At 35.7% G+C, this 19675-nt stretch overlaps 1 protein-coding gene across 5 annotated transcripts; it reads right to left on the bottom strand.

The window, feature by feature from the left end:
- Window positions 1-19: 19 nt before the first annotated feature.
- DYNC2LI1 (dynein cytoplasmic 2 light intermediate chain 1) lies at window positions 20-18452 on the bottom strand. Of its 5 annotated transcripts, none has more exons than XM_015622731.3 (13): window positions 18345-18452; window positions 17428-17551; window positions 17011-17045; window positions 16557-16626; window positions 16390-16478; window positions 14192-14378; window positions 11725-11793; window positions 10382-10459; window positions 8874-8950; window positions 8431-8501; window positions 7895-7992; window positions 6625-6717; window positions 20-1683 (listed from the first exon to the last, which is right to left on the bottom strand). In XM_015622731.3, the coding sequence occupies exons 1-13, from the start codon at window positions 18356-18358 to the stop codon at window positions 1618-1620; spliced, it is 1071 nt and encodes a 356-aa protein (XP_015478217.1). In that variant the 5' UTR covers window positions 18359-18452; the 3' UTR covers window positions 20-1617. The 5 variants fall into 5 exon arrangements, with proteins under 5 accessions (XP_015478217.1, XP_015478216.1, XP_015478219.1 ...); XM_015622730.3 differs by lacking the exon at window positions 18345-18452 and adding an exon at window positions 17760-17850; XM_015622733.3 differs by lacking the exon at window positions 18345-18452 and adding an exon at window positions 17749-17830.
- Between the last annotated feature and the right edge of the window lie 1223 nt (window positions 18453-19675).

The following is a 19675-nucleotide window of genomic DNA, read 5'->3' as shown; positions in this document are numbered from 1 at the left end:
AATACGTGTAAAGACAGAATCTAGAAATCACTCCACTTTAATCTTATACACGCTATACAGCTGATGAGTACAGGATCTTGAAGAAGTATCAGAAATCAAAGTTATCCAACTTGTTTTTGCCTTGTAAATGATGGTAAATCAGTAAAGACAGGTTATTTATATCAATTATTTCTTTTCACTGTCAAGTTTGAATCTTGTTTTGGAAGCAGTTTATGAATTACTAGGAAAAAAATGTTTGTTTAATAATGTTTTGGTTTTATTTAATAAAATGTCAATTTAACTAGGGAAAAAGTATAGAAGTTGTTTGTCAGAAGCAATGTAATTTTCATCTTGGAAATTACTCTCATGGGCCTTTCAAAACTGAAAACATAACAGACACAGACATTTCTAAATTTTGTCTCTTATTTTCATGTTCTGTGAAGAAATTAGTTTTTGCAGAGATAGATTTCTCCAAGGAGGTAAGTATATTTGTATCTTAAAATTCTGTAATTATATAACTGGTTTTATATAATAGTTTTGAGATGAGGCAGTTCATAACAAAGAACTTTAAATCAAATCCTCAAGGTAGACCAGGATTTCCACTTAAGTGTATTTTTCTCATATCTTTATGTAAAATATTCTGAGATATGTTATCAGAAAAACATCTGGTGAACAAATATGTTAAAAATAACAAATAGCTCTAAATAGCTGGCAAGATACCAGATTAGTCTGTCTCTCCCATTTTTATGAGCATGTAGGGTTGATCTGGTTTGCCAAATGACTATGCAGACATTCACTCTCTGACAAGTCTGAGCTCTCAAGAGACACTTCTGGCTTTAATCTGGATTATTTTGTGTATTCTCAGAACACTCACTGCATCTCACACTAGTGAGGTGTGCATGGACAAAAACCCATTACTAGTTTAGGCTGAATGTGAATCAATAATATTCTCAGTATCTGTCAAATTAATTAGACTGACTTCCTATAATTTGAATATGTGACAGAAATATCCATCTTCTAAACTCTGTGTGACATTATACATTGCAAGAAATAAGTCCTATATTAAACTATGGTTCTGTGATAGAGAGAAAGCACACTTTTGAATTCAGGTCAAAAATGGTTTTAACTCCACTTTATTGTGCCTGTTTTATTTATTTATTCAAATATATCAAACAATTACGCAAGTATTTTTTAAGCTTTGATTTTGAACTACAAAAAGATGCCTAAAACACTATGCAATTTCATATTTTGGGTATGAAAACTTGTTTATACTTAAATATATGCTTAGGGTAGAAATATTCAAAAGTAAATCAAATAATGTGTTATAAAATAAGTAGAACTGACTAATGCTAGTCTTCATATACAAACCCATCTGAGAGCAATCTAGAATTCTTTTCTCCCCAATTTTTAAACCTCTTTGCCAGTGCCAAGATAAAACAAATTTGGTCTGAGTGAATAAACAGCTCCTTTTATGAAAAATAAAAACAGGGTTGCTTAATAAATACTAACTTCATAGTTTGGTATTACATATTTTCAGCTTCATCAGATGAAATTTATAATGTAATGTAAAAATGATAAAAGTAATTTTGTAAATACTAAAGTAAGTAATTTTGTAAATACTTAAGAGAGAACAGTTCATCAATCAGAGTCAAAATCCATTTCTTTCCAGGATTTAGAGGCATTTCTTTTGTATTGTTCAAGTTCCTAAAAAAGAAACATAAATACATATTAAGCTAATTTTCTCATTACTCAAAGTCTCCAGAAACTTCACATATTTATTTGCAAATGTAGGTATGTACAAACACTTTTCACTGTAGAAAAAATGTTCTATATTTTTATATTTAACAAAATTATCCTAAAAGTGCTATGAATTTTGACACATTTGCTGTCATGTAGGGAGCGACATTTTGATGTACTTTACATCAGTAGAGTGCTAGCAAGGTATACAAATTACCTCATCTCAGTCAACTGGGATCACTGAAGCCTGTAACAGAATGTTCTAGTACCATTACAAACACTTTCCTCCGCCAAATTTTATGTAGAGGTGTGTACTATCAGGAGTAATTTCTAAAGATTTTTTTCAGCAAAAACATGAGTAGAATTGTAGAATAGACAGATGATACAGTCAGCTAAGAGATCATCTCTCCAAAATGAAAGAAGATCCTACAAAAGAATATATCTCAAAGTACACCAAAATCTTCATGCTAGCATTATGCTATGCTTGTTTTGTGGGTGCAAGTGTAGGGGGCAGAGGTCAGATATACAAAGAAAAAATAATTGCAATTTAAATGTGCTTTTAATGCGCTCTGAGTGCTTTAAATATAATTAGTGCTAGCAGCTTATCACAGATGTCTCAACATTGGCATAAAGTGGGCTTAATTTTTTTTTTTTTTAAACCTTAATGCTTCTGTAGTTCCGTGTTTCTGTAAATTCTTCATCTGTCAAATGGGGAAGATCACACCTAATCTCATAAAGGGATTTGGAAGAAAGACTTAACTGATGTTTGTGAGGCACTCAGATAAGATAACGTTACCACACACTCTCAGAGAAAAAAAAATTAATACTTTTGTGTTCATTGAAGTGTCTGAATGGCAGGTTGAAAAATAAGGTACATAAAGAATAAGGATAATAAAAAGAAATACTGAGCAATTGAATTGAGACATCAGCAAAATAGTATATGATCATGTAATTAAAGACAATACTACAACGTCTACAAACAAGAAGGAAAAATTAAGATTGTAGGAAAGGCCTTAATTGTTGTATTTCCTCTGTTCTGAGTGACTGATATGGCTTCAACTTTCCTTTTCATGCAGTTTCTTACTGTAAGTGCCCTCAATCTGGAACATGGTGAAAGGAACCAAATACTGAAATATTAATTAAAAGTCTTAAGCACACAAACTTTAGTAGAAAATTTAATAACAGTGCTAATAATGTGCTCTAATAATGGTTTTTAATTTGGTTTTAAAATGAAATCTTTTTTTTACCCATTTGGATATGCCTTATTGTGAAAACAAGAAAGCTTGTTCTTGGCAGCTGAGTAAATACCCTAAATAACTTTTTCTTTTATGAAGACTAGCACACGTCCTCCTGTGGAGAAAATGAAAAGTGGTACTGCTCTGTAATGCAGGTTAAGGTAGGGGCCTGTTATATTTCTCTGCCCAGTAACACTGGTATTGCCAACGGTTCATGGCACAGCATGAAGTCTTCTGTTTTGTGGAAAGAGACTGAAATGGTCTCCTGAAATTCAGCAGTATGTTCACATCAGCTAAGTATGCTGAAAAACTATGGCTCTTGGTCTGTTGGCCAACAGTCCCCGTGTCAGCTGCCGATATGACATGGAAATGATATTTGGTTTTGAGTGCCATGGTTGATTAGGTTGCTGCAATCTTAGGGGAAATGCAACTATTCTTCCTTGTGAGATATAGTATCTTCTTGTGTTTATGACTTTTTATAGTCTTAACAGTTACCCCTCTGTCTGTTAAGATCTGCTTCCATGACTTGTTAGCTGACTCCAAATGGCACCAGGCATCTACTTTTTTGCCTTTACTTCATGGCATGAGGCTTCAGCAAGAACTGGCACCAACCCCTGAAGTAATAGCTCTGTGTAATAGGAGTCAGTGTGAACTTTGGCTCTGCATGATTTCTGAATCAACTGAATAGGAGGTGCTCTGGTTCTTTGAGCTCAAGGTTGAGCTTTATCTGTTGCATCAATGAATGAAGCTGCAGTCAAATGGCCAGATCAAAAGGTCTAAGCACCTTATTTTGGGTATTAGCAGTAAAGGCGTAACAGGAAATAAAGAATAACCTTCAAAAAGACACCTTAGAGTACTTGCATCTGTGGCAGAGAGCATTTCTAAAGAAAAGAGACATTCCTATGTGCCAGGCTCTTATAGCCACAAATATTTAGGAGTTAAGGAACAAGACTTCCATGCTCTACATAGGTGCTCACAGATGCAGATATATATATGTACCTCTAATCAGAAATCATGTTTTAAAATACTTCATTCTTATTCAAGTTATGTGTGTACCAAAAACCAAATTAAGGTGACCTGAAAGCATCAAAAGACAAAAAGCTAACAGGGAATGGATAGAGGATGACAAGATTTCCATGTGGTTTATGTATGAAGAATTAAATGAAACCTAGACATTTAAGGCCTAACCGCTATGCAGAATGACTATTTTTTTGAATCTTGAAAGCCCTGCAAAAAAACCCCGAAATTCCAGTAATTCCTGGAGAAAATCTGCTAGTTAAGAATTACATTAGAAATATGAATTTCAAAAGGGTCCCTGGTGCTGTATTCTCTCTCAGAGAATTAAGCTACTCTCTCAGTAGCTTAACTACAGGGAATGGAAAGCAGTAAACAGTTCCAACAGCACTATTTGATATAAATCTCTGCTATGTATGTCTGTGGGGCAAGAACTAGGAAAAGAATTCTGAAAAGACATAGTTGAGAAAGAGTTGTGCTCCATCTTGAAGAAAGGCACAGTGAGGAAAAGACAGCCTAAGAGAGCTTTCCAGAGCAAAAATGTTTAGAAAGAAAGTGATACATCTCATAGTTAACTCTGAAAATATTAAAGAGGCAAAATAATCTGGTCTAAAAGAAAACAGTTATGTCAGAATGCTGATGACCTGAACTCTAAACTTCTACAGACAAACAGCATCTCAGATAAATGCTGACAGTATCTTGGAGTCAACCAGGGACTTTCTTGATTTTTTACCTATTTCTTTATTTTATACTCATGAATTAAAATTCAATCTTTTACTCTGCTAGAATGCAGGCAAATCCTTCAATCAAAATTACAAAGTTGGAAATGATTTATTTAAACTTTGTATTGCCACAGTTATCTCTATATTGCAGTATTATTGAGCAGTCTTGACCAAGACTGACTCAGTCAGGTATTGCTCGTTCTTCTATCAGATGCAGTGATGATGGGCTGTTTTTTGCTTTCCTTGCTGGTTTTGTGCTTTTTTTTTCTTTTAAAGCTTATCTTTGAGATAAAAAAGCAAATAGGCTATCACCTGGAGTCCAAAGTAACATTAATTAACCAAAAGTAACCGAGAAAAATGATAACATGAAAACATTCCCTGCCATCACATGATAATTTTAATTTTGCATTAGGTCCCATGATTTCATCAGCAACACGTTGCATATTGACCATCTTAATATACTGGTCCTCATACACAACAGATGCCATGAGACTCTATAAAGAATGTCAGACATATGATGAATTTAAAAAGTTGCTTTAAAAATATAATTTTTATGCTGCTTTCCATTGAACTGGAAAACAGAAGAACACTGCAACTAGGGAGTGCTTTTCTTTTAGATGTATATTTCTAGCTTGGTGCATTTCAAATTCCTGATATAAAACATTTTAATAATGTGCAAATAATCTTGTAAAAATTAAACTTTGTGATAAAAACTTAGGAAATAACTGCAGATAACAAAAGTAATTTTCTCTGTAATGATCAAATTACTTGTAGTAGTCCAACAAAAAGAAGCTATAAAGGTTTGCAATGCCCTTGAACAGATTAGGATTCTAAAAGTCTGTCTCTTTTGTTTAAAAACAGAAAATTAATAATTTCCTGTATGATTTAATCAATACATACCAGTGTCTGCTTTTTCAATGTATTATTATGTAAAACTAACAAACCTAGTACACTATATAGTTATTTTGAGATATGGAGCTATTCTGAGTATGTATTATAAATTCCAAAAGCAGTGTGCTTACAAATTTTAGTGATTTCTAAGACTGCTCTTGATGTGACAGAAATTCAGAACTGATACCTACATTAACAAGATATTGCAGGTAATGTGCAAGTTCAAAGGCTGCAGGGGACTTCTGAAATTTCTTTATTCTTTGGATAAATCTTGCTTTGATTTTAACAGACCCATACCTATGATACTGATGAAAACTGTTATATACAGTACTGCTACTCAGCTGATGTTATATACTGATAGCTGTAAGGCAATCCTTTAACCTTCATCTTGTTTGCCACAGAATTTTTCCATAAAATTAATTCCCCACTAATTTAGAGAAACACAGAAACTCTTCAAAATTAATAAGAAAAAATAGAAGACCCTTTTCCCACTAAAAGCCTTTTCTGGAATTCAGGGATTAAGCCACATTATCACTGTGGAATAATTCCATTCACTCTGTTTAAGATAAAATGTCTGTAACCTGAAAATTCAAGGTAGAAATGTTATCATCTCAGTATTTTTCCAGTTTATGTAAGTTTTGAAGGAGAAAGAATAGTCCCCACCACAGACCTTGATACTGCTTCCTACACTTTGTGTTAGTCCACATTCAGATGAGAGTACAGGGTGAAGAAATGAGGAAATGATTGTCAAGAAAGCTTTGAAGTTTATTTTAGTGAGTTTATGCTAGAGAATAGTTTTGAGGGAAAATTTGAATTATTAATTTCTAAAGAAATTCAGAGCCAAAACTTTGAGATCTAACAATGGTCTACTGGCTTAGTATCTTTACAGCAGGAAAAAAACCTCACTACTAACTACTAAACTGGAATCTAAGGCTGAAATTATTTAGGGGCAAAAAGGGGAGGTATGAGTATATGCTATTAGTTCAACAGTATTGGTGATTCTGGAATACCTGACTGTGAACAGCATTTGGAGAATTACCACACACCTGGTTTTTCTGAGCTCTCATGACATCAACTTCATACTCAGTGTACTGATTATCCTGTGCAGGGTCCTTGGTATCTTGTAAATCACAGAAACTCTAAAAGGAGAAAAGACAAAACCCCAAATGATGGAATTTTTATTATTTTAATAAGAAAAAGCCACACTACAGAAGTGAAAATATTTGTTTTTAATAAAAATATACTAAAAGCTTGCATTTATGGAATAAATTTGTGCTACAGGACACAGAGTAGTTAAAAAAAAAAAAAAAGCTGTTCTATTAGTAAAATGAAGAAAAAGTAACAGTGCAGCTAGACTCTAAAGGGCATAAAATATTATCTGGTGGCTGGTTATTATTCTTGAATATCAAAATGAAAATATCATTTCTGGTCCATGATGTTAGGGCACAGTTGAGGTTGTCCCTACTAAACCATTTAATACTCATGACCAGAATTCAGTTCTGGTTATCAGAAGCTGAGAAATAGCTGAGAAACTGATTGCTATCTGTGCCAAATATCTAATTTTTCATTTCCTAGCCTTGAACGAAACAAAACTTAAATTCCAAAGAAGCAAAAACACTAATAGTAAGAAAAACTATCAAATGAGGAGGGTTTTTTTAAATATTGTCCTGCACATTTCTCCTTAATCATATCAAATGGAAGTAGCAAGAAGGCAATAATACCAGTGATGGAATAAAATAAAGCAGAATTCTACTTCTTAAGTGAGGCAATGGAGAAAGAAGTTTACAATGCATAAAAATAGCTTCAAAGGTTAAAGCCTGCTGTGGAACCAAAACAGGAGACTGTGAATCTATTTGGCAAATGTTTAAATCTTTAATTAGACTGATAGTCATATGAACAGCGATGGAGCTTGCAAGATGAGAAGTGTATTCATTTCTCCAGCTGTTTCAGGGGGAGTTCAGGGGGAACTTGAAGGGGTGAGTGCAGGGGCAAACATTTGCTTATTGTGTTTTTAAAGGCTATGAGGAAAACTAACATGAAAAATAACATTTCTGTAGGTTCTGAAAAGTTTAGTCTTTATCATGTTGGGGCAATTTATACTGAGAACAGCATCTTTCATAATTTCTAAATGTAGAAGGCAACTGAAGATGTAGAAGAACTACTACATACAAGTCTTTATATTTAAAAAATGTATTAAAGAGAATTGCTAAGTGAGACTGCAATTCCAGACAGTGGACTTGAAACACAAAAAGGAGCAGGGATATTGCTGCTGTTCTGTGAGAAAAGCAGCTGTGTGCATGGCATGTATATCCCTACCTTGGGAGGAAATGTTTTCTCAAATACTTTTTTCCATAGTTCCAAAGGCGTGTTGGCACGCATCTTTCCAAGATCACTGTCGGAGGCAGGTGGTGGTCCTGAGGATCACAGCACACGTAAGACAAGTTGTTGTCATAACAACATAAATCACAAAGTAATTTTGCATAATGATCCATCTAATTTAGTATTTTACTTTCAACACTGACAAGCTGCAACAAGTTTGAAAAAAAATTGATCTCCTACCATGAAATGTGCTGAGAGGTATGGTATATTTTGTTTTCTTTCAGGTCTAAGCTTATTGGTACTTTACTGTTTTACATAGTCCAGAGACTTTATTAAACTACCTAACAAACCTACACAAATAATTCTCAGTAAAATACTGAGAATATATATAACCATAATTCTAAAACCTATAAGCTATTTCCATTAATAATCTGTTAAAACTGATACTGATGTGCTCTAATTTATCTATTTGCTTAAAATGTTTTTCTTGTTTTCAAAATAATTAAGCAACAATGAACAAGAAATATTCTAACCTATTTGGCTCATGGAATCCAGGCCTGCTGGTATAAAGAGAGGTTTGCTGGGATCCACTGATACAGACTTGCTAAACAGAAAAAAAAGAAAATTTATCAAGTGAGCAATTAGCAATCAACAAAAATCAATATTATTGTAGCCAAGACTAAAGTCTTACTGGAGTTTGCATATAAATACATGTAAATAAAATAGTACTCAATTCCATTGGTAATCACGTTTTTCATTCATCGGTTCGAGTTATCACTCAACTCAGTGATAACTCAGGAGTTATCACTGTCCTTAGCAGAGATAGGCAGTTGAGTCACTGGAGTCCAAGTCCATGAACAAAAATCTTTCAGAGATAATATTTAAGGAAAAAAAAAAAAGTTTTCATTATTAAAATATTTTTATTAAATAATTTTAGGCTCTGAGCAAGACATTTAATAGTTAACAATAATGTTACCTTTTATCATAGCCAAATGCCAAATGATTAATAAGAGCACGGGCTTTCAGCAGGAGAGCCTCAGATCTACTGGTAAACTAAATGAATCAGAAAACATAATATATTATGAACTTCCATCATAGATACATTGCATTTTGCCATCTACAAAGAGAGAGCCTTGCTAATTAATACTGACTCAAATAAATTTGGTATATGTTCACTGAATTGACTAGAATTAAATCTCACATTCCCTTTCAAAAACATAAATGTATTTTTACTGAATATATAGGTCAAGAAAGGTTAAAAAGTAGCATAAAACAGATTCAAAACTTTTGAAATATGTGCAAGACACATTTTTTTTCCCAAAATTAATGAGTTTTTAAATTACTTTAAAAAATAACCAGAATACCACAAACATTTAGAAATGTAATAAATAACAATATAATTGTAATAAAACCAGCTTAAAAGTGGCAAAACAGTACAGATTTATCAGAAAGCAGTTCTCAGAATATATTCTCAAACAACATGCTTCTTCCTGTCTAAAGGTTTTTGTATCCTAATAGATTCATGTCTTTGAAAAAGAAGTCAGATCCCTGCTGTGGGAAATTAAGTTTCTCCCTCTCATTTCAATGACAATGAGGATTTAGCAGACAAAGAGTTTTATATTCTAGTTGTAATTTTTAATTACAATAATGCTTAAATACTAAAAAAAACCCCAACCAAGGCCGTTGTACTCTCAGTTAACAAAAGACAAATTCATGTGTCAAAGTGAAATAGCTTTACATGGATGAAAAAGGACATGCTGGGATTATAAGTATTCAAAGTACACATAAGTTGTTTTGATAATCACTACGCTAATATTAATATTATTTATTACATAAATAATGGTTGATACACTGAGACCCATCTTCTGATGCACAGTGAGCCTAAGGGGCAGTGTTTTTGGACTGTTTCAGGATGACCTGAAAAACTAGAATAAATACTTAATTGTCCTCATGTTGGTATCTTTCTACCCAATTCTGTAAGGAAGCTCCTTTCCTTCTTCAACACCCTAAATGTAGTAATCTGGTATACATAAACTACTGTGAAAAGGAGCCCTTGAGTCACTTGATGTAAGTTCATGCTTCTACCAAAAGGGCCAGTTCTTTAATTCAATCTAAGGCAATCACTTTTTCCCGTTTTCCCTTTTTGTACCAAAAAAATAAATTGCCCAAGATACAGTAAACTCAATCCAGGAACTATGCTGGCTAACAGGTACCTATTTTCATTTTGTTTTGCTGACATTGGGAATTGTGTAGTTTGTTTGTTCACAAGGCATGTCCATCCATTCATGCTCTGCCAGTACAGTGACTTCTTCTTCATGGGGCTATATCTTCTTCAACAGATATAGCCCCATGAAGAAAGTTACTGTTAAACCAATGAAATCCCATTTTCTCTAGGAATTTTACTGTACTATTTTAAAAAAATACTGTTTTCTAACAGATATTGTTTATCTTCTCTATCCTTAAATAGAAAGTGAATATACACACCACTAATGATGCTCCATAATAATGTGAAACAAATCGAAGTGTCTTGCTTATTATTTTTCTCATTTCAGAGTCTAACTCCTGAAAAAGTTGATAGTGAAACACAGATGTAAGAAACAAAACCAAAAGTACTACAGTTAGAACTTTTTTTTATATAAACTGCAATGCACTTAAGCTACAATATATAAGGCTTTCAGCTGTCAGCATAATTACATCTTAAGACAGAATCAGTAACAGCCTACTCTGAAAAGAAATGTCACAATTTCTCTTTGTTTCTTTTTTACAGATGGAGCCCAATTCAGGCAATATGTTAGTCCAGGAAAAGTTTTTAAATTGAGAATGTACATTTAATTTTCATTTTATTTGTTTGATATTGTTTTAATTTTTTTTTCCAGTAGAAATGCAGCCTACTAGAAGAATAAGGATTTTTTTTCTTTTTGTGAAAATATTTAAGTAAATCTTTGGGTATACACTCTCTAAATTGTAATACCTGCAAAATTTGAAAGGTGCAACAAAACACCTTTTCATCAATGTCTTTTTAATCTAAGATCATACAGATAGCTTTCCCTGGATAAAATGGATGAAAACTTGGTCTCAGTGACACCTGCAGAAGGCAACCCGAGACCCCCAAAGAAATCATGTTGGCATTTTGTCCTTATTACATGAGAGTCATTTAAGGAGGTCATGGCTCAGCATAAAGCTTTGGTATGAGAGAAGGCAAGACCCTTTATTAATAAAGAATTCAGTAACTCAAGAGAGTCAGCCAGGTATCAAGTGCACTGTGTAGCCATCCAGAGAAGCACAGGCTGCCAGTAAGACTGCTAAAAATCAAACATATGTTTGATACTATGACATTTCTTTCCTCCCCTCCATAAAAGGTGTAATTACTCACTTGTCTCTGGAGACTTAGGAAGTACTTTAAAAGAAGTTTACTTCTTTTTACAGACTGAAGCTGCCACAACTACCAAAAAAAAAATCTGATCAGCTGACTTGAGATGCAACCCTCTTTCACTGCCATAAACTTACAGCCGCTGTCACAGGCAACACGTGGATTTCTCTCATTATAAAAAGAAATCATCCACATGGTGTTTTCTTGCTTCCCTTTTTGGTCTGCAGTGTCTCAACATTTTCTAAGTACATCTCAAAAAAATCATCAGTTTGGGGGTGTTTTGTGAAGGAATGACAGTAGGCCTTCCTTAATGCTGTTGGATGGAAAGATTATTTTTTTTTTGTGGTAGATCCACACTCAAGTTCAAAAGATTACTATTATATTAGTGAAACTTTAGTACACAGAATATTTACTGGGAATAATTCAATTATTCCAAATGTACTTAAGTATTACTTACATGAAAAATATCATATTTGCTTCCAATTATCACCAAGGGTATTGGAAAAGGGTCAACTAATGCATAGTCCTGTTAAAAAGATATAGGACAGTTAAGTTCTGTAAACAAACTGTAGAACATTGCAACTGTTAAAGCAACTGAAAAGGGTTAAAATTAATTCACAGAAGACAAGGTTTTCCAAACCTTAAAGTAGAGGAATCAACTTTATTGTACTATCCATATAATACTTTACCATTTTCCCATTTTCTTCCTAAATGGTGAGGAAATAATCCCTCTGAGCAGTCAGAAGACTTACTGGCATAAAAGGGCTTTTACACTCTATATTACATTATTAGATGGGAAAGGAAGAGAGGGAAAAACCTCAGGTATTCACAGAACACCTCCCAGGCTGTATTAGTAGAACTGAATTTTTGACACATTCACCTTCCTTGGATAAAATCTAGAAGAATACAGACAAAATCTCAAGAAAAAGAATTATTTGTTTCTGTCACACATTTGTCCTCCCCACATCATGTTTTCCAAACACTTAATACTTAATGTGAATTTTAAATTTTTGATATCAGCACAAAGAGGAAACATTGTCCAACAGTTTTGAAAATGTGAATCAGTATTAATGGAGGAAAACAGGTCTGACAGTGCAGACTTAAGTGCTAAATAGCTAATGTGGGATAAAAATTTTAATAAGTGAATTACAAGACTTTCCAAGTGATCTGGAAGGGTTTGCTGTAGTCCATATGAAATTAAATAATCCCCTTGTGTTCAAGCAATTGTTTATTCAAGCTGCTTTGGCTGCAGCAGTGCAAGAAAGATGTGTTGTAGCAGAGGTTGGTCCAACTGCTCCCTCTAACCCCAGGGATTTCACAGACAGGTTAAATGACAGAAAATTGACAGAAGCTGCACATACTGAAAATCATCTACTTGGAGAGGAGAAATAATGGCTTCACTCATACACTGTCAAAGCAAAAGCTTTGAACAAAACTATCACAACTTAAAAACTAGTATACAGAATATAAAACTAAGAAAATAGCTTTCATTTCATAACTAAGAGGAAAATTTGGGATAACATCAGAAACCTTGAAACTAGTGCATTGAACCCTATTCATGTTTTGACTATGGAATTTATTTTTGACTTTAGATGCATCCAGCCTTTTTAAACAAGGTCTGCAACTGACATTTTTATCATCATAGAAATAATTATTTAGCCAGGCTGGTGAAATTTAAGTATTTCACTGATTCCTGTTCATGATAAAAATATGTTTAGCCATTAAAAGGCACATAAAGATCTCCATAAACTGTGATTTGACTATAAAAGATAGCATTTTCTTTTAATAAATTTATAAAATTTTTCTTTGAACAATGATGAACGTAAGAAGAGAACCAAGCAGAAATATAATATTTTATTTGCATTACTGATGTCTGATAATGGAAGCTAGCAGAAATTTTAGTTCAGAAGGTATAATTGTTTCCTACAGAGCAAGAATACCAAGTTTCCAGAACAATTAATAGCATTATTATTTTTCTTTATTGCAATAAGCTTGCAATTTTCTGATATGTAAACACTTATATGAAACCAGACACTGTGGTCATAATTTATTGCCAGGTGTGCATGTAGGTGTTATCTTTTTTATGAATTGCCTTCTCTAAGAGTAAAAACCAAAATAATCCTAATATCAAATCCCATATGCTAAATCTATGGAGTGCTGCATATGTTGCTTTCTCATATATTTTGAGTTACTTTTAAATTTCTGAGCTCTGTAAGAACTTGCTGTATTGAAGCATTTTATAGAAGTTACAGTAACTAGATTTACATGCCAGGTCTTTGAATTGTTGAATACTTATTTATGCATTATATACACACAACATTTGCAGAGGTTTAATGCACAATGACTTTTCATTTCTATTGTGCATAATCTAGTTTAGCTTTTCCAGAGATTTAGTTAGCAATTATGTTTAAAGGACTGATGTTAACATTTCTGAAACTTTATAATTTAATTAGTTGTCAGATTATCAAAAGGCATTGAGTTTGTGATAGACATTTAAATAAATGCAAAGTATATAGTCATGTTGATGGCTGTTATAACTATATTCTTTGCTTAAATTTGTACCTTCAGCTAGTCTCTTGCTAGATGACTTTTGTACATTCTAGTTTTCATCTTCATTTTAAAAAGATGAGGGGGAAAAAAAGCAAACTGCTACTCTAAAACTATTTCTTTTGATTGGTGTAACATGCCATAACAATCACATTAGATATCTAACAAAAAGATATAAGAAACCTTCTTTCCTTGTTTCTGCTCTTATTGAATTTTTATTAAATTGCTATAATTTTCCAGTGAACAGGTTCATCTACATCAAATGGATTTTCAGTCATGCATAAAAATCTAAAAGAGTTGTTTATGATTTTCAAAAGCATTATCTTTAACTGTATAAAGGCCTGTGACATCTGGAGAAAATATTAGAAGTAACTTACAGGGTGATCCCTCTGCAGATCGTTCCACATTCTCTGTTTAATTTCAGCAGCTACTTCAGGCTTTGTCTTTTCTAGTTTGGTTAAGATTTTGTTCACGTGGCTCCTAGTGACCTGCAGAAGGCTCTCCATAGTAGTCCAGAGTTCATTAGGTTTGGAGAGATCCAATACCAGAACTACAGCAAATGACCTATTAAACAGGCATTACATGGTCACATATATAGCACATGAGGCAGTCAGCATTTTCATACAAAACCACACTTGTAGTGCAAATGTGAAGATCTAACTGCCTAGACAGAATTAAATGTGACAGCAAAGCAAGATGGCCGTTAGGAATATTCTGCACTCTCGAGAAACCTTTCCCTTGTCTCTTGTTCAGAACTATTATTTTGGCAACTTTCAATCAATCATTGTTTTTGGGGACTGTCTTCAAACAGTAAAATATGGAAATATCCTCAGCCCTGTATCTCCTTCCTGTATGACTGAGGATTTCTGGTGTTATGCATCCCTGCCATCTAATAAGTCTACAACCCCAGACCAAACAATGTTAGCCAATGGCTATTCCCTGTATACCTGGGAAAGCTCCCTACTTTCATTATTCTTTTCTAGTATGAAAGGAAGAAAACCTGGTTAAGGACAATATTCTGTGTCATGGACTGTGACAATTTGCTGGAACCTGAAAAAAATGAGAAAAGTCTTCTAAAAGATAAAAGAGTACTCATGACATCCTCAGCTACTACCAGACTTTTAAAGGTGGATTGTTGATGAGAAATGTTTTACATCTGAAGTCCTCTCTTTCTAAAACCCTGCCTCCCAAAACAGCAGCTGCATTTAAGTGCATGTGTAAAGATCATTGCAAATGCAGTAATCTGAATGAATGCCATCATTCTATCTCATTCTAGCCTGACTTGAAAAAGGGGATTTCAGATCTGAGTGGTATTACAACAGCTACAAAGCAAACTAAGTGTTCAATTTAATTTTAAAATGCTGTGGGGGAAGAAAAATCTGGTGAAAAGTCTCTTAATTAAACTGAATATAGTTTATGGAACTTTTAAATAACCAAATTGGTTGACTACAATGATGAGAAAACCAACAAAATGCACTTATATTTGCTGAAATGGTAGAATTTTTATTGGCATGTTAAAATATTGCCTTGTGAACTGAATTATTCTCATAGAACACTGCTATCCCAGCAAATAATCTTAAGATTCTCCACATCAAAAAATCCCATATCAGTAAAAAAGGAAGACGGAGATAGAGCTCAATTAATTTAATTTAGTCTGGGGCTGAAAAATTATACTTAATTTTTTCTCTCCTAAGCTGTTTTAGAGACAAAGAGCTTCACATACCATAAGTGTTTTTATTTCCTCTGTCTTAGTCTCTCAGCAAATAATGGCATTATCTCAGTAGTCAAAACAGGAGCAAATGTACCCAAGAAACACAGTATCTCTCCTTTTTCTTCCCTACAGAAGTTAAAGCTCAATACCAATGAAATAAAGCAATACATCGTATTACAAAACTTATCTTTTGATCCTCTTCTCCCCTTTTAACTCCCATCTTCCCTAACCAAAATAACCATGAAAAGTACCCCCTATCACCTTTGTCATTTCTTCATGCAACTTTTCATGCATTTCTTCTCCATATACTATCCATTACTTTAATGGATAATTAAGACTGGATACATTCTCTTAATTTGGTCAAAATTTCAGTTTCCTTTTGTTTTCAAATAATCTCTCTGTAATGAAATTACTTTTTCATTAAGAGGAAATTTTGTCACAATTTTTGACCTTGTTTTTCACCATAAAAATAACTGTTACAGAAAGAGCATCTATGTGTGCACCAGAAGTAGGAAGCAAGATTTTATTTTTCGTATGTCCCAAGTCTGGTTTTCTGCTCTTCACTGAGCATAAAGATATTATGTGTTCTCTCTTTCTGTATTTTTGTTCCATCTACTTAAGGCCAACCTACTTCCTCTATGTTTTGTTCAGATTACTTAGAACTTGTTTATTTAGGAGAGAAGCATGAAAAGGAAGACTAAAGCAAAGCATCACGGTATTACAGTGATTCTTGGCAAAACCCTGAAAATGTTCTATCTTAGACTTTGAAAGAGGTTTCCACAAAAAAAAAAAAAGAGGTCTAGAGATTACTAATGTTTGAAGGAAAGCTCAAATTAACTCTGGAATTTTAATATTTACACTTACCTTATGTTGTGGCTAGTGATTGGTATTCGAATGAGTTCCACTAATGAGGTTCCACCACCTAGTTCCCAAAAATGAGCTACATCTTTAGGCTGCAAAAGAGTTTCTCTATGTTATTTTTAAGTGTGTGTATATATATAAAGATAAGGTAAATTATACTTTATACTCACTGCATTGTGTCTCCTTGCCCGTCTTCCAAAAGTATATTCCAAGGCTAATGTTGGCTTTGGAGACTCTTCCCTAAAGGAAAAGTAACTGAATTTTGTCAAGATCCTCTAAAAAAAGGAAGTTAATTCTACAGTTACTAACTAGATTGTATTTATTAGTCAGTTCAGAATTTGGCTTAGAGAGAGCAGTACAGAGAAGACACTTTTAGACAGGAGGTGTCAGCTACTGAAGACAGGAGAAGCAGCAGCACCAGCCCAAAGGAATGACTCATTTCAGCTAACACTGGAGAAGGACTGAAAGGGTCACCTGAAAGGTTATAATGAAGGGGAATGAGTTCATTCCTAAGTGATCAACCAGTCACAGAACACATCTGCATACATGTATTATGAATTATCACACAATATGACTGGTTTTTTATCTATAGCTGAAAATTGCTTTAAAATTTTTAACACATACCTCTCAAGGCATCTCAATATGATAGTGGTCTTTCCCTGGAAATTAAAAACAAAGAGGAAGTCTGTCTTTAAAGCATAAAGTTGTATCACTAAATCAAATTCGTTTAACATTTCAATAATAAAGTACCAGAAAACTGCAAATGCATGTAACTATTTGCAGCCTTATAGTGGAAACTTAAGTCCAATTTTCAGTCAGAATCAAGTAACGCTACCATTAATATAAGTATAAACTAATATACATGACAAATATAGCAATAGGAAATGTACTTAAAACAGGTATTGGCAATCAATTAGACCTCTGTAAAATGAGACCATGAGATATTATGTCTTAAAAATTAAGTGAACCTGAAAATGAATCTGAAAATACGAAACACAAATTATGTTTGAAAAGTGTAGAATTGTATGATATTTAGATTACCCCGTTTTTGTTTCCCATAAATAATATTGATTTTTCCCAAACTTCCCCTGGCTTGACATCATCATCATTATCAGGATTTTCTCTCTTCTCCACTTCAGCTATAGCAAGATCCCATAAAGTATCACTAGTTGGAAGAAAACACAGTAAGAAGAGAATAATTAGAGCAAACACACACCTTAGGCCGTAATTCCTGAAAACATTTAAATGAAGGTTATTGTGGTGTAGATTACTTATTTCACATCACCTGCTCTCTGTCGAAGTCCTTCAAACCAGCTCAAGTGACATTCCTCAATAACCCCAACAGCCAATTGTGGCACATACCGAGCACGTACCAGCCGTGCAGCAGGAGGCTTTGCTTGGAGTACATTTAATCACAGAATCACACAATCAATTAAGTTTGAAAAGACTTCTGAGATCATCTAGTCCAACCTGCGACCGAACACCACCAGACCGAGTGCCACGTCCAAGCTTTTCTTCAAACACCTCCGGGGACGTTCACTCCACCTCTTCCCCGGGCAGCCCACTGCGGTACTAAGACACCTTTAAGTGGCTGTGTGGCGTGTCAGGAGCCTGCGGAAGGCTGGCAGCCTCTGGAGCCGGCAGCTCCCGGCCGCCGGCAGCGAGCACGGCTCGGGGAGCTCAGGAGAGCTCCGGAACTGCGCTCGGTGTGCCGGGAAGCTGTTGCTCGGGCAGCGAGAGCTGCACACCCAGTTCACATGGGGTCCCTTACAGAAGTAACCGGACAAGGACCCTCGGCCCCGCTCGCTTTAGGGGTAGAGGCCGGAACGACCCGTTTTAAGCCCTCCTTCCTTCCCTCTCTCCTTCCCACTCCAAGATGTCCTCCCCGGCTGCCGGCCCCTTCCCCCAGGGCAGTGGGAGCGATCCCCTGTCTCCAGCCCCGGCAGGGCTCCCGGTACCTGGCCTTGGGCATCGCTGCGCGGGGCGCGGGCCCGGCTGCCCGTGGCCATGGGAACGGCGCGGGGCACGCCGGGAGCTGTAGTTCCGCGGGGACGGGCGGCCCCGGCCCCGCGCTCGGCTCAGCCCGGCCCGCGGCCGCCCACAGAGGGAGGAGCCGTGTGGCGGTTCCACCGAGGGACCGCCCGGTCCCCTTTTCGAGGGAGCCGTGGCTGCCTCTGTTTTCAGGGTTCCCACGCCTCGATGCCGGTGCGAGTGTGAGGGCCCTCGGGGGATCTCGACTGTAATCCCTCTTGTGGGGGGACAAAAAATACTCCAGCTGTGGAGGAAGCCAGGGATAAGTAAACGACACCACCAGGAGTCTTATTTGACTTCGGCCTTAAGCAATGGCTCCTGATGAGCTCGTGGTCCCTCAGTGAGCTTTGTTTACCAGCGGAGGGAGTGAAAGGAGGCCCGAGTAATTCCCGCTTCTTGGGAATAACTGTGTAACACACAGTTAGTGTAGTTATTTTACAAAAATGATTGTGTAACTATTGTCCAGCAGAGGGCAATGAGGGTGGGTGAGGGACTGGAGCATTTCTCTTAGGAGGAAAGGCTGAGGGGGCTGTGCCTGTGCAGCCTCGAGGAGACGCGACTGAGAGGGAACCTCATCAATGTCTGTCAGTGCCTGAAGGGAGGTGTCAGAGGATGGAGCCGGGCTCTGCTCACTGGTGCCAGGAAACAGGGCAAGAGGCGATGGGCAGAAACCGATGCACGGGAAGTTCTACCTGAACATGAGGAACAACAACTTCACTGTGCAGGTGACCAAGCACTGGAACAGACTGTGCAGAGAGGCTGTGCAGTCTCACTGACCGGAGGTATTCAGGAACCATCTGGACACAATCCTGTGCCATGTGCTCTGGGATGACCCTGCTTGAACAGGAAGGTTGGTCCAGATGATGCACTGTGGCCCTTTCCAACCTGACCCATTCTGGAATTCTGTGATTTCGTACTTAAGTCAAGGGGCATACAAAGTAACAAAGGGGCATACACTGTAACAAAGAGGGGCTGGATTACTTCAAATAAGATTATCAAAAATCTAGTCCAAAAATTCTAGGCTTGGATTAGAAAGTAGGATTTAAAGGGTGCAGTAAAACAGCAAGATGACCCTGAGTATGAAAGGGGCATAGGATGCAGGTGAACCTGACAAGTCTAAACTGTCCTACATCAGAGAAGTGACCCAAAATCCATGACAACAATTACAGCTCTCTTCTCTAGCTGAGGAGCTGCTTTCTATCTTCAGAGAGTGGAGACAGAAAAACCTGACTAAAATTATTCAGTTACCTGTTTGATC

Source organism: Parus major, chromosome 3, assembly GCF_001522545.3.
Source record: "Parus major isolate Abel chromosome 3, Parus_major1.1, whole genome shotgun sequence".
NCBI classification, from domain to species: Eukaryota; Metazoa; Chordata; class Aves; order Passeriformes; family Paridae; genus Parus; species Parus major.
Note: the sequence above shows the minus strand (reverse complement) of the source record. Positions and strands in the feature narration are given on the sequence as shown.

Excerpts from the sequence above, each read along its gene's own strand:
- DYNC2LI1 (XM_015622730.3), bottom strand. The coding sequence starts at position 17,794 with ATGTACTCCAAGCAAAGCCTCCTGCTGCACGGCTG. Across the intron at positions 16,627-17,010 it reads ATATTGAGATGCCTTGAGAG|GGAAGAGTCTCCAAAGCCAA; the intron begins GTATGTGTTAAA and ends CTTTTCCTTTAG. Across the intron at positions 1,684-6,624 it reads TGAGAGCTCAGAAAAACCAG|GAACTTGAACAATACAAAAG; the intron begins GTGTGTGGTAAT and ends TTTCTTTTTTAG.